We start from the raw sequence: 24,379 nt of genomic DNA, 5'->3' as shown, positions 1-24,379 counted from the left end.
ATTCATTAAAGTCACGTAGATAAAATAACAATATCAACGTAACTTTACTGAAAGACCCAAAGAGTATGAATTCCTGCAGTCACAAAAGTCAAGAAATATATTTTTTACGCGTTCTTTAAATTCTTTGGGCATCATTGTTAAATGTATTCCGTCACTTTAAATGCCACGATCCATGACCCACAGAGAGTGTGGTATTTGGGTAAAAGTTACTTTTTACTTTCTCTACAATCGACGCTCGAAACAAGGTCACCATGTATCCAGTGTCGCAGATCCTAAGCGGCCTCGTGTTTGAGCAAAGAATGAGCTTAAACTAAAACTTACATTAAACAGCGGCAATAAAAAATAAACAAAACATCGCAAAATTCATCGCGCGCGTTTAGCGAACGCACGCCGCGTGGTGTCTGCGATACGGCCCGAGCAGAGGCACGGGTTTCTGCGCACCGTCAGCATTGTGCTCGACGTTCAACTTTGAGAAAGAAAACTATTTAACTTGTTGAAGTATGTCAGCACAGCGGTGCGCGATGTTTAAGAATTTCTAAATAACCCGAAGAGAACCCCCTTGACAAAAGGGAAGGCGTCGTTGAGGCATCGGGTACTTAGCGAGCGTTTAAAGCTTTGCAACGAACGCATCCGTTACTTGCCAGCGGACAAACAATTTGCAGGCACGGAACGTCGACCCCCTGCTAAGCTATAGCGCTTCAGATAGCCTAGGTACCGGGGCGTTTACGCGTGAAGACGAATGTATTACGCACGGCATTTAAATTTCACCCGTAATAATACGAAGAGGAATTTAGCTGCACGGTTCCAGTTTTGCGTGACCAAAAAAATATTTGATGGGGGGGGTGGTGGTCACGTGATTGCCGGGGCCCGTGAGGGGTGGTTTTGTACCGTGCGCCGCTAAACTTGTGTGCAGTCTTCGTTATTTTTAAAGACGAACTCTTTGAAAGATCCCCCTCGACAAACATTCTCCGGTCTACTTCTTCCGTCCTTTCTGGCTGTTGTTTGCAAGACGAATATTTAATTTTTTTGCTCGTTCAGTCACTTTGCAGTTCAAATATGAGGCACATCTCACAGGTTACCGTCGTTTGTGGTCCTTCCCCCGCACCTCTGATTAGCACGGTTGCTCTACGCACCGCGCAAAAGATGTTCAACATACATTCAACGTCTACAGGATTGTACGGCACAGTTCGAAATGACTAACTAATTCTAAGCGACGTATTTTTTAACAACACCTGGAAATGAATAAATTTCGCTCACACGGTGTCAGAATTGGGAGGGCAAATTGCTCAAAAGACCCAACCTCTCATCTGGAACGATGGCGACCGGGCGAGTCTCGCGACGAAAATTCCCCACTTCGAGTCGACAAAGGCGCGTCGATGCAATACGCCAAGGTGCGCGTGTCAAGTTGTGGCAAAAGGAATGTCAGAGAAATAATCAAATAAAGACCCGGCCCAACGTTTGAGCTGCTGCCGTGCATGCCCTGACGCGGTGGCAACAAATTGGTGAAAACAGCACTGCCGGGATTCCGAGTTAAATCCACACAAGCCGTATGCACCCTGCATTATATCACAGCTTCAGTGGCGACGCATGCAGAAGATCACAATTTTTTTTTATTTTCCAGCTCGTATTTTTTTTTGCGCTCCGGGGGTCCACAAGCCTTGCTCACGTCTTGCCGTGTTCACAATCTTCCTGTTACTTTATCGCATCGGTCACATGCTTCTTCCTCTGTAAATAATAACGGTTAACAATAGGGTGTTTTCTTATTATTATTCTTCTATTTACTGAGGGAAACATTTCAGAGTATCAACGCTCTCTCTAGAAGCTCTTGCTTTGTGTGGTTAGCTGCTTCCTTCTTTCTACAGCATTTTTGGTGGCCGCCTATCCGAGCGTTATCCAGGCTGAAATCACTGCTTAGCGTCTGAGATATGACAACATGGGGGGCACAGTCAGTGAGATTTGGTCACAGCCAAGCGCATTTTGTTAAAGTGTGGGAAATAAAAAATGGAGCGCCTGAAGGAAACGCAGTTGTCAGAGAAAAACAAGTAAAACTTTGCTAACAGATAATTTCGTAACCTAACTTGCTGTACTGTCTTATATAAAGACAAATACCCCCATATAGCCTTAACAGACAGTTGGAGCAAGTGCTGTTAAAGAGCACCTATGAAGGCTGGCACGGCACACTAGGGGGATGGGCGGCTAGCACCACACCCGGCCGCCTTTTTCTCCCCAGTGGCGATGTTTACACACCGTACCAGGCACTCATTTGAGGCTGAGTCGACCTAAGGGGGCCCAGAACCGGTTCAGATAATCGTCACTGGTGTTGACCGTGAGCGGGAATCGAACTCGGGTCGCCAGGTTTGTAGCGCAATGCGCTAACCGCTCCCCACACTTCTGCAGACACTACCCCATAGCTGATGTCAATACTTTAAAGTAATTCTGCGTAACATCAGGTCGTCGGATTCACAGTAGAGTGCACGAACCACTTCTCCACAGCTCTACCCCCATGAGCGAAACACAAAACAATGAAGTCATGCTAATGGTGATGATGGTGGTGGTGGTACCACGCCAATGAAGACACTTCAAAGAGCAGAGACAAGTGGACTTGAGTAAGTGCAGGGTTTCATCTTCTTGGTTCTTTCGGTAAAGTCACGTAGAAGGAAAATAATAAAAATAAAACATAATAAAATCTCATGACGTTTCGGCCACAACGCAAGCAGCCGTCTTCAGGTGCCTTCTGGACAGACCTGTTCTCCACCTAAAGACGGCTGCTTGCGTTGTGGCCGAAACGTCGTGAGATGTAATTTTTATTATTTTATTATTTTCCTTCTACGTGACTTTACCGAAAGAACCAAGAAGATGAATCCCTGCAGTCACGAAAGCTTTAAATCGAAATTTAAGTGCAGGGTCTCCATTACTATATTATTATTAGGCATGGAAGTGTCTCCCGACTCGTCTTCAGTAGGGTCCTGCCAAGCTTTCGAAGTGGCGGCACCGGGAGGGGGATGTGCAACGATTGCTCCGTGTTATATTCCATTGGAGTGATTTGCGGGTCATTTAACAAATCTGGCAAACGTGAAGCACGATGCCGACACGTAATGACCTACTCTTCCTGCGAATGACGTGTGCGGACCTGCAACGCCCACTGTGAAGCAGACAGTGCGTAGTAGTAGTATTTGTGGTAGTATTTATGTGGTTAATGCACTCGCAGTATTAACCAGGGCGAACGCTGGATTCGAACCACGAACCTCTGGAACGAGCGGCGAACTCGCAACATCTGCAGAGGAACGGTCACTGTCAACGATCTCTCGCACCTGTAACCGAAGGCTGCTCAAAAACATCAGGGGGTGCGAGACACTTAAATAACTAAATGCTAATCAATAACCATGCTCTAGCCACTGCTGGATGAATTCCTCTTCTCACGCTATCGCCATTCCCCACGATCGTTGCTATGACACGATCCACCCCGTTCCCACGCTCGCGTTTTTCGCTCAGATCTTTGCTCCACCTCCACTGTGGTCGTCCCCTCACGGACGACTTCCCTCCACTCGATTACCGGTCTCGTCCATTGGCCATCGCTGTTCCTAGCAACGTGTCTTGCCCAAGCCAACTTCTGCTCACCTTCGACGGTCAAAACGTCAACGATCTGCGTTTAACCCTCGGATCATAACGTCTCCTCACTTTGCCTCTACGTAAAATTCCCAGCATGCATCTCTCCGTGCATCATCTCTCCATCGTTATACAGTTTGCGTTTCATCTTCTGCCAGTGCCCACGATTCCGATCTGTATGCCAAAGCAGACGATAAGCATCGATTGAAACATTGCCTCTGGAGGAACATTGCTATGTTGCTCTTCATCATCAAATTTAATTTTCCAAAAGCACTTCAACTTCCCGTCTCTCGTCTCCATTTCATCACTTTGATCCCGGCCTGCCATCGACTATTACCCGTGATATTTGTATCCTGTTGTAGTTTGCGGTTGTGTGTCCCCCCCCCCCGACCAATGACGTTCTTTTGTCCTGGAAACTTGTCGCACGTACAAAGTTTGTGCTCACATTTATCTTCAGCCAAACTTTGCAGTCTGCTCTCTCGAGTACCGCAATCGTTTCCCGTCGTTCATTTCCCATCGCCGTTGAGAAGGGGCAGCCCTCGGCAAAAACCGACGTCTAACCTAATGATTCACTTTCATAGAGCATCGTCATTCACGCAAATTGCATCTCGCGATCGCTGAGGAGGGACCACAGACCAGGCTGTAAGGCTGACAGGCGGTGAGCCGGCAACAGCAATTGCTCTGCAGTTCTCTACATATTAAGATGTTCTCAGCCAATTAGTGGGTGTTTATTTAAACACGTGAGATGAACCCAGAACACCTGAAGAAAACACACACACATGCGAGGGGGCAACACTCTATCCCTGAACAGAAGGAACAGATGATATTACTCCGCACTTTGTTGGACTCTATGCTACTGGCGAGCCAGGGTATGGCTCATTCGATGCTCGCAAAGTTTTGTGATTTGTCCTATCCACCAAACCGTGCCCCCATGGTGCTCCCTTTATGTTTACGTCTTTATATCTTCCGAACCAGATTTAATAAAATAACTCCTAATGTAACGTTTGAAGATGCAACTGGTGTCCTTCGCCACATGAAAAATTGGGAAAAGCTCCCAGGCCAGATGGTGTAACTGCGGACATCATCAAAGAATTGGACCAGATGTTGGATCAAAATGAGTGAGAAGTATTTACTAAATGTTTGCACGGAAATTAAATACCGCTGTTGCGGAATGATGCCTCGATTATTCTGCACTTTGAAACGTTCCATGCAACGGCCCTTCCTCTCCGCAATGAAGACGGGCGATTGCCCGAAACGTCCGTACTCTTTTATATATTTGTTTCTTTAAGGGCAGTGCTATTGACAAATGTGTCGCATTATTGAAATCCAATGTGCAAGCCGGATTTGAGAAAAGGCTTTTCTGCCATTGACCACACACATGCATGCACACCATCAATCACACACTGGAGAAACGACCAATGAATATCAAACAACCATTGGCGCCTGGCTTCTGCAGACGATGGCAAGCCGTTTCTACTCGGCGGAAACCGACGCAGCCGTCCAAGCTCTCCCAGAAAAGCGAGACCGCGATGAAAACTACATTAAACATCAAAAACGCACGTGACGGTGGAACGCCCGCACCGACATCGCTCGAGTAAACACGGCACGAGATCGACAGATGCAAAAATGCTACGACAAACATTCTGGCAGTGGCAACACGACTCCTCTTTGCTGGTGAACTGCCACCGGCGCACGCACGCACGCACACACGCACGCACGCACACACGCACGCACGCACACACACACACACGCACGCACACACGCACGTACGCACACGCACGCACACGCACGCACGCACGCACACACGCACGCACGCACGCATGCACACACGCACGCACACACGCACGCACGCACACCCACGCACGCACGGGGTCACCTCGTCCCCCATGCCGCCAATCCACTTCCGTGCGCGGGGATTTAATCCCAAACAGCGGCGGCGGCGGCAATGGCCGCCACCGCCTAAAAATAGGAGGGCGCATGTGGCGTCGCGTTCGGCCCGTGTCCTCGAGCTGGGAACGCGCGCGCGGGTAAACAAACGCCGGCCGGATGTCCTCAAAAATCAACAAATTGCTTTCTGTCGACGCGGCCCGCCGCTGCCGCCGATGAACGGACGGACAAGTGTGTCCCGGAACAAACGCTCGCACGATTGCGGTAAATTATAAATTTACTTTTTATCTCCCCGCGATTCCCACGACAGGCGGCATGTGTGCCGAGATGGAGGTTGGGGGGGGGGGTGCCAGATCGCTGCAAAGCAACGAGCGAAGGACAATGAGGGTCAATAAGCCGGTCGGAGGTGGTGGCCATGCACGTGGCCTGTAATCCAGCACCGTGTGGAGGAGGCGGGGAGTGAAGGAGGTTGGTGGATCACCGCACAGACGTTGTGAAACTCCCTTCTTGCACAGCAAAATGTGGACTCCACCCGTTCTATCTGTCCAGTATAGCGTGTTTCCCCCTCGCACGTGTGGGTTTCCTCTGGGTGGTCCAGTTTCCTACTACATATAAACACTCTTTATTGGCCGATATCACCTTAATATATATGTAGGACCCCAGAGCTTGGGAAAGGGGGAATTTGGCACCGGCTGAGCGCCTGGCTGCGGCTATGGTTCTTCGTTCTCTCTCTTTGACGGCGAGTGAACAAAGTACATGTTGCAACGTGAAATTATTTTTATAATAATTTGATGAGAAATTCATCGTGGTGTAGTGGTTAGTGAACTATACGCTACACCTGGTGACCCCGAGTTCGATTCCTGGTCATGGTTAAAATCAGTGGTGAGTGATATCTCAATCGCATCTGGGCCAACTAATCTTCACGAACCCGCACCATTAAGCGTGGTGAAGTATGGTCAAACAAACCTCATGCCTGATATTGCCTGAGGATGCCTTAATCCAGCAGTTGCCATATAAAGAACTGTATAATATTATTAGTATGATCGTTCTCGCCACATATAGGATTTTCGCACTGCACGAGTCTGATTTTTCCTCCCCAATACAACTTCTTTCTGGGTTTTATTTACGCACTAAGGGCATCCATGCCATCCATCTTCCGGAGCAGAATTATCTATCAAGGTTTGTAAAACCTCCCAACTCCGACTGACGCATACAGAAATGCCATCGATTGCTGGAGGGTCAACCTTGCGCAGATCGGCCTTGCCCAAAACGCACAGCCCACCGCCGGCCTAGTCCGTCGCTCGGACCGAACGGCATCGCGTCCGTTTCGGAGCACGATGGGCGCACGCAACAAGTCCTCACCGTCGGAAGGCGCCGCTCATAATGTCAGGCGGTATATTTAGACGACGCACTGGAGGAGGAGGACGCAGGCCTTGCTTCCCCCACTCTCTCTCTCGCCACTTCCTCTCCCGCTCCACTCCCCCTACCATCTCCCCCTACCCTCTCACCCACGCCCCTGTGCCCCCCAATCCCAAAATCCATACAACCCACCCCCCTACACAACTCCGGGTCGATCGCCCCTTCCCTACCACACCCCCCCTCCCCACCGCCCCCCATTCAAACCTCCACCCCCCTCCTTTCCTCCCCGCTCCCCCCCCCCAGGTCAAAAGCGTGGTTTTGGCAGCGTGAATACGCGCTCCCGACGTGTGAGTGCGCGCGTCTGTGCAGCCTCGTATGCAGAGTCTCCCAATGCAACATGACGTGAAACTTCCCCGGCCAAAAAAGAAAGAAAAAAATAGAATGTGTGTAAATAAATAAAGAAATGTGACATGCGGTGGGGGAGGGGCGAGGAGGGGATGAAAAGAAACGAAAAGAGAAATGGAGGAGATGAAAGGAACGGTCAAAAATAATTAGACGAAATATTTTAAGCGGAGAAAAACCAACGAGTGGGGTCAAAGGTTAACGAAACGCAAATAAACAAAACGGGAGAGGAAACATAGGAGGGGGGAAAAAAAATGTAAGACTTTTTTTCCAACTACAAATGTCAGGGAAATACACACTTTAAACACGTAACAAAATGTAAAAAGTGATATAGAGTCAAAAACACATGACGGTAAGAAAAATGCCGCTAAACATAAACACGCAATGCAGCACAGATCGCCTGGAAAGTAGAACGTACAAATGTAGAATACACAACGAAGCGACAAATGGAAAATAAAAACCCTCACAAATACCACACAACACACTTACAGACAATCCATTGTGTAAAAACAGAACTCACGAGAAAATTAAACACTTGATAGAGCCGAAATCTAAACTCTTGATAGAATATAAATAAGGAACACTGCTTTGTGCACAAATGTTAAAGTGTGCCGGTGTTCAAACTAGCGAGTTGTTGTGCTAATCTCCATTGATGGCCTTGAACCCAGTGGTGGAAATTCCACATATCTATGGCAAGAGCAGGCCAACGATTTTCGACAATACGGTACTGTTATTAACCCCGAAGAGATGATGGGTTCAATCAAACCCCTATCCTTATTAGAACTTTGCTACGAGATGTATCGTGCCGCCCCCCCCCCCCCCCGCGTTACAGGCACAGCTAACGAGTCAACACCTTCAGCCATGGAATGGAGAAAACATTATATACTCCGACCCAATGTTGGAGATGGCTGGCGTCATCCTTCCTGAAGCATGGCAGCAGTGGGTGGGTGGGTGGCGGGCAGTGTTTTTATCAGGAGCAATGAAACTTTGCAATTTGTGTGGAATGCATGGCTCTAAGGGGGTTGGCAGTGATTGTCTGCGCCGTACCTGATGGCATGCATTGTGTAACACTGCCTCCTCTGCGAACATGTACAATATCGGGTTAACTGGCAATAACACGGGGGGCATGCTGGTTGGCACGCACGACACAATGACCCCGACAGGCGGGCGACTTGCGCTTGATTTCCAGCCACGGCTAACGTGAGTGGCGAGTGATATCTGAACCGGTTTTGTCCCCCACCGCCGCCCGAGTTCTCCACTCGTCGGCCGTCAACAACACGCGATGACAAACGGCGCGAAGTTTGGTCGAACTTTGATGAACGACACGGCACGCGGGAGGTCGTCATCCGGCAGAGAATGTATAAGGGGCTGTGAAAGTATTTGTCACATTTACGAAAATAGAAATACTGCACCTTGAATGACCTAATTATATTTAGGTTTGGACATTTTTTTGATCGTCACAGTCGACTTCAAGATCGCGTTGCTCATTCTTGTACACAGACCGTCCTTGCACATTTACATTGTTTGTTTTGATTTCAGGCCTTCACTGCAAAAGAGACTATGCCCGAGTAGGCTCTCAACACCATCGGTTATGATCTGTCTACTGCCGGATGAATATATCCCCAAGCCATCGCGGTCTCTGACAGTTTCAGGACGCAACAAACGATCCGTCGAGCGACTGCACACCGCCCAATTGCATCGCTCCATCTCTTGCAGTGAACGTACTCTCGAGCGTGTTCATCTCCTTCGGCTGCCACTCCGTCGTTGGACTTGACCACCGGCCATCATCCGTTGGAAACGATGCGTCTTACCCAAGCCCACTTGCTTTTCTCAACAATCAGTCTCGTCTATTCAACTTGTTTACGTACGTGCGTACGTTCTCCAATCCATGCGTTCTCAGGTTCTGTTGCGTCGTTAACGAGCGCGTCCATACAAACACGGAGGAGAAGGACGACTGCTCACCCAGTGTAGCAAGGGGGGGGGGGGCGGGCGGGCGGGTGGGCATACTACTCCCTCCGCCTGTGCCCAGAGTTGGCTGACCGCGGCTGCAACGCGTCAAGCGAGCGGGGGTCACCGTGGAGCGAAGGCAAACGCGCGCCGGCACGTGCGTGCAAGTGAATTAACAACAAAAAATAGTTAAATAGAGAGAAGAGGGAAAAAAATGTGTGCATTCTTACAAAAAAAAAACACGTTCGCAAAGCGGGATTCCCTTGCCGCTTTTCGAGGGCGGGAGACGGTTTGCTGGCGAGTTGCGGACGCGGTTTGGAGGTGACGTTTGCCGTGGACGTTGCCAACAGTTGCTTGCTCCCTTAGCGTCGTTCGCCGTGGAAAAGGTGACGGGGACGGCGTCAAAGGCGACGTGGGGGCGTCGGGGAGGCTGTGTTTACTTGGCATGTAACGGTTTATCGATTCATTCAGTAGAATAAAAAATATATATATATATCCTTGAACTCGCAATGCTTGCCTCGGATGGTGCGTAAGAGGATCGATTGTTTTGTAATCGAATATAATGTACGAGTGATGTCCAACCTGTGAATGTTCTTTTCCGTGTCTGTGCGTTCCTATTTCGTTCACCGGTAATCCCAAGCACGCATTTCTCCGTATTCATTTACGCACTTTCCGTCTTTCTTTCATTTGCAATGATGAAAGCCCTTGTTTCTCTCATCCGCCTATCATGACAGGTAGTCTGCTAACCGTAAACATCTTAACATCGCAGGTCTGCGAGACATGGGGACAGCTTGAGTGGCTCTTTAACCAGCAGTGGCTAGATCATGGCCGACGGTGATGTGATGAGATATTGTAAGTGATTGGTGCCGCGGTGGCGAGATGTTAACTACCTCGCCTCGTATACAGGAAGTCGTGGGTTCGATCTCGACCACGACACCTGCTGTATATTTGGAGTTTGCATGTTCTCCCGTGGCCGCGTGCATTTTTCTCCGGGTCCTCTCCACATTTAGAAACACGTGTTTTAAAGTGTTTCGTTGCTATACATGTCCACATGATAAGCTATTTGTGGCCAGGTCGCTTCTGAAAACAGAGCTATACAGCTCAATGGGCCTTACCTGGTTCATGGTCACCATAAAATCTCCATGCATCTCAAGGTAATAGACATCCGATTCGTGAATCAAATTGCGACACAAAAACACGACAATTCGTTAGAAATGCCTCGTGCCTACCTTGGAAGTTGTCGGAGTTGGGCAACTTGATGTGGCAGATGAAGTGCTCTTCATTGTCATTCTGAACAGCAGCAAAAAACCACACACAGTGGACATCGCATGAACATCCAACAACTACATGCAACCTCAGGGCTTTGCAGAAAAGTCATGGCAATTGGACTAGTGGGTTAGTACACAATCATCTGAAAGCAGCAGATTGACTAAGTTCGACTCCAGACCAGGGGCAAAAATCGGCCGTGAGCAACATCTGAACCGGCTCCTGTGCCGGATCCCATCATTCACCAACCTGCACTGAGCAGCACGGTGAAGTACAGTCCAACAATCCCGGTGATGGGCACGACATGGGGAGGGCTTCATCCAGCAGTGTACTGACAAAGGGCTGTAAGATCATTATTTTACCGCTTATGGAGTTCTACGTGTGGCCTGTATCTCTGTGTGTGTATATATTTGTCCTGTAATTGTGTCCTTACGAGTATTTGCATTTGCACGCTTTGAGCGTGGTTGTTTAAAAGGAAGGCACTATCCAGGAAACAAAACGACGCTCACATTGCAGATACACACCAAGTGTGTGCGCGTGCCCGGGGGCTGTCTGACACAAGTTGGAAGCTCCGTTAATAACGAAAAAGGACTTCAAAATCAGACACCCTGAAGCCGCACCACGACAAAGCTAGCATGGGGGAGGAGGGGGGCACCTGTCCTTATCTTTAAAGACTTGGGGTGGTATTTTTGTTTATCGTGCGTCAAGCTCCGAGCTTCTGTTCGGACAGCCCGGGAGATACAGGCCCTGGTATGTGTCCACCAGAGCCACTTAGTTGTTTTTTTTTAGGCGTGTCTTCCTTCAATTAAGCTTAATTGTCAGTTATTGCTGCCTTGCTCTAGCCTGCATTTAGTGTTCAAAAATCGGCAGGAATTTACGTGCAATTTGTGGTAAAATACTTTATTATTTATTTATCGTGACTTGCTTTGATTTCTTACTATTTTTTTTGGTCCTGATTTGCTTACAGATTTATTTTTAAAAACATTTATTTTTCGTGACTTTCTTACCGATTTCTTAATTTTTTTCACTCCAGTCATTCGTTTTCTCTCCTCTTGTACTGTTTGTCGTTGTAACTTAATTTTTTTGGACATCTGTGTGAAAAACACAACTCATCCGATTCCTCCAGTCTAAATAAAGATTTTTGATTTTGGTAAACAGTAAATATGATTACTGTTCAACATAGATATCCATTGCAAAACTGGTATTTAATCGATTTTATTTTTACGTGGTTAGACAGTGTGGCGAAAAAGAATACTACGTCGGCAATACGTATCACGTGTGAAAGTCTATTCATGACAAATCATTAATCACGCCCGCCTGTAAACGAACAATGAACGGTGAAATGTTGAGAAAAGGGGGTTATAAAGACCAGGTGGATTCACACTCGCCCGTTTTTACGATTCAGGGGTAGGAACATCTCAGCTTAATATCCAAAAGCGTTTTTTTAATCACAGTCAATGATTACAGATTGAGGGTCGACCAGGCAATGATGCAACACTTGGGGACGCTTTGTTGCCACCGCCAAATCGCAAAAAAACCGGCCGGATGTGGCACACAAGGGGGAGGCTGGAAATTGTTTAAGCACCACAAGCGCATGCCTAGCCGACTCGTCACCACCGTAATCCTAAGGGGTGACGTTCATGAAAAAAAAAATGCAACAGAAAGTGGTTATTTTACGGGCCGACTCGATTCAGGAGATGCCCACCACCGATGGCGATGTCTTGCCGCGAGAGATAGAACCGAGGTCACCCAAGATCAGAGCCTCAGTGTACGAACCACTGAACAAAAACAACCGCCCCCCCATTCAGCAGGAAGTGGCGATGACACGAACAACGTATTCTTAGGTTTTTTCGGTAAAGTCACGTAGGTAAAAAATAAAAATTAATAAAAGTGAAACAAAATAAAAATCACGACGTTTCGGAGGCAACGTCGTGATTTTTATTTTATTTTACTTTTATTAATTTAAATTTTTTACCTACGTGACTTTACCGAAAAAACCTAAGAATATGAATCCTTGCAGTCACGAAAGCTTCAAATCTAGAACGAACAACGTACTCAGCCAAGCTGGGTGCACTTTGATGATGTACGCAGTACTCTTAGGTTTTTTCGGTAAAGTCACGTAGGTAAAAAATACAATTACAAATTACTAAAAGTAATAATAGAAATAAAATAAAAAAATCACGACGTTTCAGAGGCAACACAACAGTAAATCTAGCTGTGACGGTCCCACCTGATGACGGAGACTTGTGTTGCCTCCGAAACGTCGTGATTTATTATTTTATTTCTACTTTTAGTAATTTTTTATTTTATTTTTCACCCACGTGACTTTACCGAAAAAAACCTAAGAGTATGAATCCTCGCAGTCACGAAAGCTTCAAATCTAGAAAGATGTACGCGGTGTTAAACGTTAACTCGTAGGCGGTCACAGGATGTAACCCAGGTGGCTTTGGACTGACCGCCTGAATGGCAAATGCAAAACCAACACCCCCCTCCCACCGCCCCACAAGGTCACCTGTGTTTTATCCGCCAGACGCTGCGCTCATTGGCCCTTAGCATCGCTCTTCCCCCTTCTCACACACAGATGCACCCTCAGGCACTTCGTGATACACACACGCTGAGAAATCAAATGCAAAGAGTCCCTCTGTATGCTGTATAGGGTGGGAACGTGCTTTTTATAATCATGCATTGAGATTATTTATGTTATTTTGCTGCTATAAATGTCCAAATGATAAGCCACTTTGTTGAGCTATCATTTGTGGCTAGGTTGCTTCTGAATGGTTTAGTTTAATTTGCATCTGTTTGAGTCATATTTCTTGTACTACTATCATTGGTTGGTATTATTTTTACCACCCCTACTGGACATGTGTGAAAAATAACTTTATAGCTCAACGGATTTCTCCAGTATAAATATTCAGATTATTTTAGCGAGCTCCTATTAAAGTCTTCATCGTGCATGGGGAGTGTGATGCGGCTGGAATCACGCCTGAAACGGCCGTCATTGTCTCTCCAGTGGCGATGTTTACGCAATGCAGCATGGTACTCATTTAAGGCTGAGTCGACCTTGGGGACGCGAAGAGATAATGGTCACTGGTGTTAAGACGTGAGTGGGAATCGAACTCGGGTCGCCAGGTTCGTAGTGCAGCAGGCACTAACCGCTACACTACCACTCACCACACCAAACAAAGACAAAGATCCACATATAGCCTTAACAGACTTTTGGGACAAGTGCTATTAGTGACCACCTATGAAGGCCAGCACAGCACAAGAGGGGGGGTGGGTGGCCAGCACCACGCCCGGCCGCCTTTGTCTCCCCAGTGTCGATGTTAACACATCGCAACAGGTACTGATTTGAGGCTGAGTCGACCTCGGGGAGGCCCAGGACCGGTTCAGATAATCGTCACTGGTGTTGGCCGTGAGTGGGCATCGATCTCGGGTCGCCGGGTTTGTAGCGCAGCGGGCACTAACAGCTACACTACCGCCCCCCACACCACTACCGTACGCACACACACACACACGTATGCAGAACGCAGACACGCTTGCGCACGCCGCGCTTGCCGCAGACCGTGCACCGCACGTGCGCAAGGAGAGCCACGGTTTAATAAAGCGCTCTGTGCAGCAGCTAGTGTGTCACTCACCGCAGCGATGGGGTAGATGAAAGCGAGCTCGGAAAATATCTGCCGTCTGCGCACGGTGAGCTGCGCGTTGGTTTTCTGCAGCATGGACCTTGGAAATAACAAAACACAAATGAACGGAAAAAAGAACAACCCTCTGTTAGTGAGCGCCTATTAAAGCTGGCGCGGCACACGAGATGCGGAGACCATGCCGCCGCCTGTTTATACTCCGGCAAGACATTGGCGTTCATGTGACGTGCCCACCGCAACAGGTGCTCATGTGGTTCGAGTCAACTCAGCGGAGGGCCTGTGCTGGCTACACACGCTACCCGTCAACGGTGCTGTGCGCATAGAGGAACAGAGCACGAACGTTGCCGGAATTCGTCGCTGTTCGTGAGCATCCCGAGAGCTAGCGAGACAAGGAAGGCTGGTGGTGTGGCCAGCACGACACTTTCCCGACCACCTTTGTCTCTCCCCAGGCCCGATGTTCGTAACCACATCGCTGCATCAGTGGAAAGTTTCACACGTAACATCGAAGGGCCGTTTATTCTCCCTTCGTCTCCAATCCACGTCGGAGAGAATTATTGGAACTTTTTCCCACGAACCAAATCACCATCGATGCGCCCGACCTTATCCGATCTCGGAAGATAAGCAGGTCCGAGTCTGGTTCACACTTAAATGGGAGATCACCAGAATCCCTGCAGTCACGAAAGCTTTAAATCGAAATGTAATCATTATTATTATTGGTAAAGGTGGTTAATACGACGAAGCGAAGGCAGTATTTTTAGGCTGAGTAGACCTAAGGGGGCTGGGACTAGTTTCAGCTACACATAATTCCTCTCATATGCGCATAGCAGATGCTGTTGTATTGCTGGGTATAATACCCTTCACATGTGAGATTGTGTCATAAATCACAAACCGGGATTCCAGACAAAAAATGTCACGTGGCAATGTATGAAGCTGGTTTATGTGATGTTTGTGTTTTGGGAACTTTCAAGATATCCAGATTACATTCAGTATATTTTGAAATGTAAATATAAAAGAACAGCAAACAAAACTTTACAAAAACCATAAAACAACTTGGCAACATAAACACACACCGGAGACACTAAGTGGTGCTGATATCGTAAGGTAAATTGAAGATGGTTTGATCATCCGTTTACTTTTGTAATCTATTTCATTGCCGTCTAAATAGATTTTTTTTACTTTCCCCAAAGCTACAGATAAACACAACCTTTCCCCAGTAGCTTAAAGTCCAATTTAAAAGGTCGCGTCATAAAAACAATAAATGAGAAAATAAAAACAACAAACTGATGTTGGATTTCAGCTTGGCAGGTCTCGGTGTAAAAACTAAAAATGGCCAGAAATGTTCTTTGCCAAAGATCTTCAAACCTAGTCCTTGTTGCTCACACAGTGCAGCTTGGCCAACCTTCCAATGAATAGTGACATGAGACATAAGGTATGCTTTTCCTGCGCTTGAATGAAAACATTGTAATTAAAACGGAGACTTCAAAATTGCTCCTACCAGATAAAAAACATTTGTTTCAAAACAATGTTGCATAAAACCTTCAAACATCAAACGCTTCCACAGGCTGGATAAATTTAGCATACTTTCCGTTCTTAAGATACGACACTCTGTCGCAAAAAACCCGCTGGCAACTGCGCTGCTGCACCGTTGCATAAAAGTGGGGATCTTTAATGCCAGCGACGTCTGCGAGGAAAGAAATGTGAAAGATGTTTTTGAGGCGGTGGCGGATGACTGGGTGGGTGGCGGCTCTCGGCGTAACGCCACGTGGGAGCGCCGCGTCTCGGCATGAACGCCGAGATGCGGCGTTCAAACGTGGGCCCAAGCGAGAATGTTCATGGGGCTTCATCCGGTTTGCCCTAAACTTCAGATAATTTAAATCCCGAAGACAACTAATTTCAGTTTGACTGCCATGCAAGACACCCTTTTCAGGGCACACAAAAAAAGACTACTGATCAGAATTCACAAGCATTGGAACGTCATTTTTTCAGAGCTATTTTTAGATGCAATGGTGGCAAGATGTCGGGCGACACGGTGGCGAGATGTTAACTACCTCGCCTGGTATACAGGAGGTTGTAGATTCTATCCCGACCCTGACGCCTGTTGTATATTTGGAGTTTGCATGTTCTCCCCGTGGTCGCGTGGATTGTTCTCCGAGTCCTCCGGTTTTTCCCTCCACATTTAGAAACATTCCTTTAAAGAATTTGGTTGTAATAAATTCCCACGTGACAAGCCACTTTGTTGAGCTATCATTTGTGGCCAGGTCACTTATTAAAAAGAGCCTTAGTTGGTAAACAAAAAAAAGTTAAGTATAGTACACTTTTTGTGTGTATGTCTATTTTGTTGTCATTCCCCCGCATCTCCGATTATCATGATTGGTTACGTACGGTGCAAAAGAAGTTCAGCATACGTACATATATACATACACACACCGATCTCTGTGAGAATTCCGAATGGAAATGTCTTCTGCCCGGCGACCGAGAGCGAAATTGGAATACGACTGGGAAAAACTAAACCATAACAAGAAAAGCAAACACGTCAAAAAACCGAAAGAGATTTGGACGAGCGCGTCGGGGTCGTTGCTGTGATCGCGTAGTATTTCCTTGTTTCCTCCCCTTGCTGTGGATCGACGTTCGACAACGCCTGCAGCCAATTAAACCACGCGCGAGCCTCGCTGTGATTGTAACCCGAGCGTCTGTTCGCGCGGAGACAAGGGGGGGTTGGTGGGGGGTTGGTGGGGGGTTGGTGGGGGGTTGGTGGTGGAATTTTTTTTTAAATGAAAAAAAATCTTAAAGGCTCACGCCGGGCCTTCCTTGCGCTGATGCAATCTGACACGGAGATCGCAGGCCGTGCTCTCTCACATGCCGACGCCACAGACAGCCGGCGCGGGGGAAAGTCGGCGTGCCGGAAAGAAGGAAAAAAAAAGTCTCAAATCACAGAAGCTGGGTGAAAATAAATAAATAAGTACCCAACAAACTAAACTGAATGAAAGGAATAATAATGGTTGGCCGCGATGCATTGTGATCGTCACGTTTCTCCTCACCAAGGGCTCTTGTTCGTCAATTCCTGTCGCGGCCGCCCAATCATTTTTATGGGTCGTCATTGCTATTGTTGCCACGCTATGGACCAAGGATCTGGCCAGGATGTGCTGTGGTTACAGCGCTTGACCCACAAATCAAAAAGGTTGGCGAGTTCAAATACCGTTTGGGAGCAGAGTCGGTGACACGATGTATAAGGATCTCCAGGATGGATAAAAAGCACACCACTTCACGGAAAATCAGCAGTGCTTGTTCTTTTAATAGACTGGCTTTGGAATTCGAAACAGCAGGATGGCGTGCGGTGATAACACTTGTGCCTCGCAGCAAGAAGCGTCTGGGTTCGATTCCTAGACTCGGGCATATCTCCGTGCGGATTTTGTATGTTCTCCTGCTGTTCCACGTGAGTTTCCTTCCAGGTTATTCTGTCCCCCCCCCCCCCCTAACCATAACTAAAAACACACAGAGTGTCGACCTCGGCCCAAATTTCCAACGATAAAAAAGCTCTCACAAACGACTCGCATAATAGCAATCTTTGTCCCCTACTGGCAGACTAATGCCCCCATCGTCGGTGCCGGATACGGAGTCACTGCGTGCCGCACAGGGACAGAAGCGAATAGGGGGGGCTCTGCGCTCCGAGATTGTTTCGTTCCGCGATTGAGCGCAATAAAAAAAACGCCCGTTCGTTCGTTCATTAATTTATGGCTTTTATGGTTTAAGGTTTCATGGCTTTATTTTGGTGATTTCAAAAAGTGTATTGGTTTAGCCATGTTTGTTGTAGTACAGAGTTAGACTGATGGCTTTAATCTAAGTTGTCTTGTGGTTGTTGTTGGTTGTTTGACTTGCATCCCACTGGGATTTTTGCACACAGCGTTGGTGTACGGTGTTTTTTTCTGCAATATTTTGCTGTCTTTTCTTGGATTTTCTGTTTGCACTCAGTCACATATTCACTCTAAGATGTTTTTTTGTTCATGTTTTTGTTTTTTGTTTGTTGCGGTTGCACCCGATTCAAGAGCCGAATGGCTCACAGGGCTATACCTAATACATGAACTTGAACTTGAAATGTGATGAGAGTACCTCTTGTTTTCTTGCCTTCGTCTTTTTTTCTGCACAGTCTCCCACTCTTGCTTCAGACATTCCCTTTTCTTCTCCAGTTCTTCCGCTGCACGCCATAGGGGAAAAAAACAGAATGAGATCAATCAGCCCTGCGGTTTCCCAGCACCGTTTTATCATTAGCGTATTTTAAAAGCCACTCATCCGCTGGAAGAAAAAAAATTCTAATCGTTTTCAAAATAATGCTAATAAAATAAATGCTTTCTGGCAAAGCTGTAGAGAAATTAAAAAAAAAACACAACTGTGGTTTGGTTTAGAACAATTAGAGCCATACGTTCTAAATTGCAGCCCAGTTAATTTAAGCGACGGCAAGCGGACGCGCAAATTGTGCGGATGTATAAATAAAGTTATATAATTTACAAACTCACTGTCAATCCACTGCTGGACTAATGCCTTTCACTACACCCACGTGTGTCATGGGAGTTGCCTGGCCATACTTCTCCACACTGGTCAGTGCGGGCTGGCGAAGAGGGGACTTAGGATCGGTCGAAGTATCACTTCCCACTGAGGTTAACCAATGGCTGGGAGTCGAAGCTCAGGTCAGGATCAGAATATTTCTTCATCCTGGAGGAATCCCATGAGCTATAAAGCACTTTGGGCGGGTCAGAATGTTACAACGAACAGTAAAAAAGACACGATCGGAGTGCAAAGTATAGGAAAGGTAAACAACTCACTGTTAAAATGTATACAAATAAAGCTAAACTATTTATACCTTACCAGGTAATGCCCACTGAGCTATTAGCTTATTATTCAGAGGCGACCTGGCTATCAATAATGATAGCTCAACGAAGTGGCTTATGTTTGCTGGGTCCACAATGCATTGCATTAACCACTGCGCCAACACTCCACCCTCAGCATACAGATATTTATAAGTCACGTAGAAGTGACTTTACCGAAAGAACCAAGAAGATGAATCCCTGCAGTCACGAAAGCATTAAATCGAAATCACACACAAAGACTTGGCGAGGAGCGAGGATCGCAAAGGAAATGACAACGACAAATGACCGTGAGACAGCGGTGGTAGATTCCACATTCCCATGATTGGGGTCAGTCCATCCATAAGAAAAGGTTCCCACAAAGCAGTATTCAGTTTATTGGCAATCAGAGTGCTGATTCAACCCCCCCAACTGAGGTGGAGAATCAGCAAACTTGTGACCGATTGGATTTGTTTTACGGTGGGGCGGTTTTTTTACTCTGTGAAATTTCACAGGAGGTTCAGCATCGATAATCAAGTTAAAATTGAAACATGATCTAAAATAAACCTAAAATCGCTCAAAAAAAATTGCAATATGGCTGCACCGAATGGGTGCTGATTTATAAAGTAGTAAATACAATGATGCATTGCATCTTGAATTTCAAATAAATGTAATGACCATTTTCTATTGCAGTATTACTTTGGAATAATTTGAATTTATTACCGACCTCGCCTGGCCCAAATGTTGCCCCTTTACTTTGTTACAGCATTATTTTTCTTGTTGCTAAAATGAAGTTTTAACTTCTGAGAAAGTCTCGCTAATCACAGGTAATTTAACGAAGACATGAACGGCGCAGATGGCTCGACGCCAAAGTAAGCACAGTACCTCAACTGAGGACAAGGCGCACACAACATTCGTAATAATTTGCACTTATCCACATTGAGATTAATCAGATATTCGAGTGAAGTATGGTAAAACCACAACTTTATCCTCATCAGCTTTAAGAGAAAACGTACATATATATATCAGCATTTTCAACGTTACTTAATTTCCTAATTTTTCTGGGTCAAATTGTGTGACCCGGTGCCCAATTCCCACTTGCGTGGCAGTGAACATGTTTTCTGTACGGTTTGTTTTCCCTCTTTGCTCGCTGAACGGAGATGTTTCAATTGCAAAGAACGCACTTTTTCTCTAGGCGAGCACTCATTTAATTATGAAAAACACAAACAAATGCACGGATTAACAAAACCAAACAGCAAGGGTGAAACAATTGCAAGGGAAAAGTCATCGTTACGCAGCGTTCAAATCAACATTGCCAACAATTACTTGTAAGCTCATCTCATTTCAATAATCAATTTAAATTACGCTCAATCACATATTTATTATAACATTATTATTTTTTCATTGACGCAGGAAGTCCACGCTGAGACTCAAGACCCTCATTCAGGAGGATTCTGCCCCTGCGTGTTTGGCAATTTTATTTTTTATTCGGCCGACAATGAAGCCGTTGCTTTCTGCCGTCGGAAAGCCGTCGCCGTTATTAAATGTACGAGCATAAAACTCCGTCTCGACGTCGGCAGCACGGCTCGGCTTCTCGAGTGGAAAAACAAAACCTGACCCGTGCCCGGCGCGGGTCAGGTTTGGTTCTACAGTGCAAGCGAGGTATTGGGCCGATTGTAATGTTTCCGATGCTTCAGCTATGGGGTCAGTATGACCCCCCAACCGCGTGCCTCTGGTCATGCGGACCTCGGTGCGCGAGTTCCATCTGCGTGTGCAGCAGCAAATCTGTCTGCTTCTCCAAGGCCTGTCGCTGTCGCTTCAGCTCCGAGTGCAGCATGGAGATCCCGATCTGCAGCTGCTCACGGTCTTTCAGCTGCGGTCACAGGCAGACAAAGACACACAGACACATTCTTATTACCACAACGGTGAAGTATGGTCAAACGAACTCCTTGATCGACATGGTGGAGGTCTTTATACAGCAGTGGATTGGGTAAGGGTTATAGATTGTATAGATTGTTCTATACCCAGACACCTGGGTATAGAAAAACACACAGACACACACTGTACAAGCAAAGAGTGTTCTATAGCCATACAGCATGTTGGGGCAAGGGCTGTCACACAGGGACATAAACACACACACACACTTACACACAGAAACATACATACATGCAGAGACAAAGAAACTTGCATACACATTAACACCCAAATCACATGCCCAGAAAAAAGCAACAGCTGCTATTCGCCACTAAGTGGCGGTGACGTCGCCACAGCGCTTGTGGCAGGCTAGGTGCACTTTCTGAAGCAAAGACAAAGATCTCCCATATAGCATTAACAGACTCTTGTGGCAAGTGCTGTTAGGGCCAGCAAGGTAAATGAGGGAGTGGATGATCCACGGCCGGCCACCTTTATCTCCCTAGTGCCAATATTTACAAATCATGCCAGGTACTCATTTGAGGCCAAGTCAATCTAGTGGAGGTGCAGAACCGGTAGCAGATAAACACACAGATACACGTGCAAACAGACATAGATGACGTGTATAGCTAGCTAGACAAGCTGTTGACGCAAGTATTGTTGTCGAACACCCATTAAGGCTGGCAGAGTGCGAGAGGGAGTTTGTTTTGCCAGCACAACACACCTGGTCGCCTTTTGCTGATGTTGACATTACACACCAGATATTGTGTCGCTTCAATGCGAGGGAAATCCAGGTCAGGCTCAGATACGACTTGCCAGTGACATAATCCATGGCCTGGGATGGAACTTTGGTCGCCGGGTTCGCAGAGGCAATGTGAAATCACTGTGCCCATGCACTTAAATACAATGAAGGATAATCGCAATATACAGTCAAACCTTGGATTGCGAGCATAATCCGTTCCGGAAACGTGTTTGTAATCCAAAGCACTCGTATATCAAAGCACTGGTACATCAGTTGTGATCACGTGACGCTCGGCAGACAAAGCGTGTACACGTACTACTCGTATTGCAAGACCTCGCTCGTTTATCAAATTAATATTTGTTGAAAATGTTTGCTCATCTTGCAAAACACTCCGAGACCAAGTTACTCGCGATCCAAGGTTTTACTGCATGACGATAGACTTTTGAGCAAGCACCTATAAAGGCCAACACGATGCACGATGGGGCAGTGTCGTCAAAACCACGCCCAGCCCCATTTTACTCCCCAGTACCGATGTTAACACACTGCATAAGGTAAATACGTTGAAACAAGGGAGCCTTGGGACCGGTCCAGATAACACACCTGCAAATCAACCTCTTGTGAATCACTGCGTTAATCTCAGTGCCGCCATTCCCGACAAATGTATTTACGTATAAAAAAATAATTGCACACCCTTTATAGATTGTTGCTTCCTTAACAAACTGCTGCTGTTAGTGAGCAACGATTAAAGGTTTCATGAAGCAAGGGGCAGTGGTGAGGTCAGCAGCATGCCCTGCATGCATGTCTCCCCAGTGCTAATGTACACACGCAGCATGGATGCGCGTGTTCCGGCCGAGTCGAGCTAGGGGGAGGCTCAGAACCAGTTCCGATAACACTCGCCACTGACGTGTGAGCCGCGGCTGGTAATCAACCTCAGGTTCTTGGGTTCAGAGTTCAGCGAGCGAACCATCGCGCCACTGCTTTGTCTTAATATACACACACACAAACAGATACACGCACGAGCTAAAAATACTTTAATCTCCTTGCGTTTCGCTATCATAACTCGATATCCAAAACACGTGTTTGCGTGGTTGTCACGTCATACGTGTTCAACCACCCTTCTCGTTCCACCTCCTGGTCAGTTCCCACGCATTGCGGACAGCAGTTTGCTGGGCAGCTCGTCAAGCCGCACGGAGAACCGGTGGCGTGCACGCCAAGAGTACCCAATCAGTGCGCCAAATCAGTGTGCCAAGTAGGCAGAGGGCATAATTTTTTTTTACCCACCGAGCTATTTTGCTCTTTTCAGAAGCGTCCTGGCCATCACAAACGATAACTCAACAAAGTGGCTTATCGTCGTGTGGAAATGTATAGCGGTCAAATGCTCAAAGCGCATGTTGATCATTATAAATGTGGAGGGGAACCTCAGAGGACCCAGAAAAAAATCCACGCAACCACAGGCAGAGAGAGAGAGAGACATGCACACTCCAAATATACAGCAGACGTCAGGGTCGGGATCGAACCCACAACCTCCTTCATACCAGGCAAGGGAGTTAACATCTTACTCCCAGCCTGATGCAAGGCAAACTGTGGGTCAACCGCCTTCTTGGCGTTTCCCATAATCCCAGTGACACAGTTGGCAGGGCCACCAGGTCAAGCCACCTTGGCCAACAAATAGTTTCACCTAGAGCTGGACTCTCCGATGATTTGAGCAATCGATTTCTCAACCGCGTATCAGCATGATTACTCGACCAACAGGCTAACGTGAAAAAACAATAATCTCACGCGCGCCACTTGAACAAGAGGTAATGGGCGTAGGCTCGTGACATCATCAGCCGCGCCCCCTCGCGCTGGGGCGTGGCTTGTATAAGGGGGTTTCCCACCTTCAGGAGGCAGGACATGGGGGCGGCCACCAATTTTTAGATGGCCTGAAGGAATTGAACGTAAAAAATGTTAGGAGATTTTTGTCAAATTTTTCGTTGACTGATCAACGATCGACTAATCGTACAATCTCTGGTTTCATCCCCCGTTACCACTACCTTTTGTGTTTAGTTTGTTGTCCTTCCCCCGCACCTCCGATTAGCACGGTTGGCTACGTAGGGTGCGAAAGAAGTTCAACATACATGCTTCTGCTGCTGCTGCTGTGTGGAGCAAGGGAGAAGAGGCTTACCATGAGTATGTGGCTGGCCTTGGAGCGCAGTCGCTCCTCAATGTCTCTGTGAACTCTCTTGACGGTAGCCTGGGTCTGCTTGATGGCGCGCTGAGCTGTGTGCAACCTGGAAAAGACAAAGATCCCCCGTGTAGCCTTAAAAGACTGTTGGGGCAAGTGCTGTTAGCGAGCACCTATGAAGGCCGACACGGCACACGAGGGGTTGAGTGTCCAACTCCACACCCGGCCGCCTTTGTCTCCCCAGTGGCGATGTGCTTACACACTCCACCAAGCACTCATTTGAGGCCGAGTCGACCTAGGGGAAGCCCACTACCGGTTCAGATAATCGTCACTGGTGTTGGCCGCGAGTGGGAATCAAACTCGGGTCGCCGGGGTCGTAGATCAGCGCGCTAACCGCTCCCCACACGCACAACTGCCTCTAAAACACAGAATTATACTTCACAAATCTAAGAAAGCTGCGCTTTATTAAAGGCGACTTCGTGGCATCCGCAACAAGGAACGAAGCAGTGGTTTAGCAACAATTGGTTAACGAGTGGAATTTCACCACTTTACTCTCCCTTGTCTTACAAATGATGGGATTTTTTTTGGTTTCTTCCCGGCACATGTTTTTATTTTT

General features: G+C 47.1%; 1 protein-coding gene across 1 annotated transcript in view; it reads right to left on the bottom strand.

Annotated features, from left to right (window-relative positions):
• UVRAG (UV radiation resistance associated) overlaps positions 1–24,379 on the bottom strand; it is a 92,560-nt gene that overhangs the window by 36,608 nt on the left and 31,573 nt on the right. Inside the window, exons 7-11 of the mRNA XM_078876158.1 lie at positions 23,764–23,869; positions 20,693–20,819; positions 18,216–18,300; positions 14,103–14,190; positions 10,431–10,491 (exon numbers count right to left, since the gene is read on the bottom strand). Of these exons, the coding sequence (XP_078732284.1) occupies positions 10,431–10,491; positions 14,103–14,190; positions 18,216–18,300; positions 20,693–20,819; positions 23,764–23,869 (467 nt within the window). The remainder of the gene's footprint in view (positions 1–10,430; positions 10,492–14,102; positions 14,191–18,215; positions 18,301–20,692; positions 20,820–23,763; positions 23,870–24,379) is intronic.

The sequence above is a fragment of the Lampetra fluviatilis genome, chromosome 43 (genome assembly GCF_964198595.1).
Source record: "Lampetra fluviatilis chromosome 43, kcLamFluv1.1, whole genome shotgun sequence".
In the NCBI taxonomy this organism is placed as follows: Eukaryota; Metazoa; Chordata; class Hyperoartia; order Petromyzontiformes; family Petromyzontidae; genus Lampetra; species Lampetra fluviatilis.
Note: the sequence above shows the minus strand (reverse complement) of the source record. Positions and strands in the feature narration are given on the sequence as shown.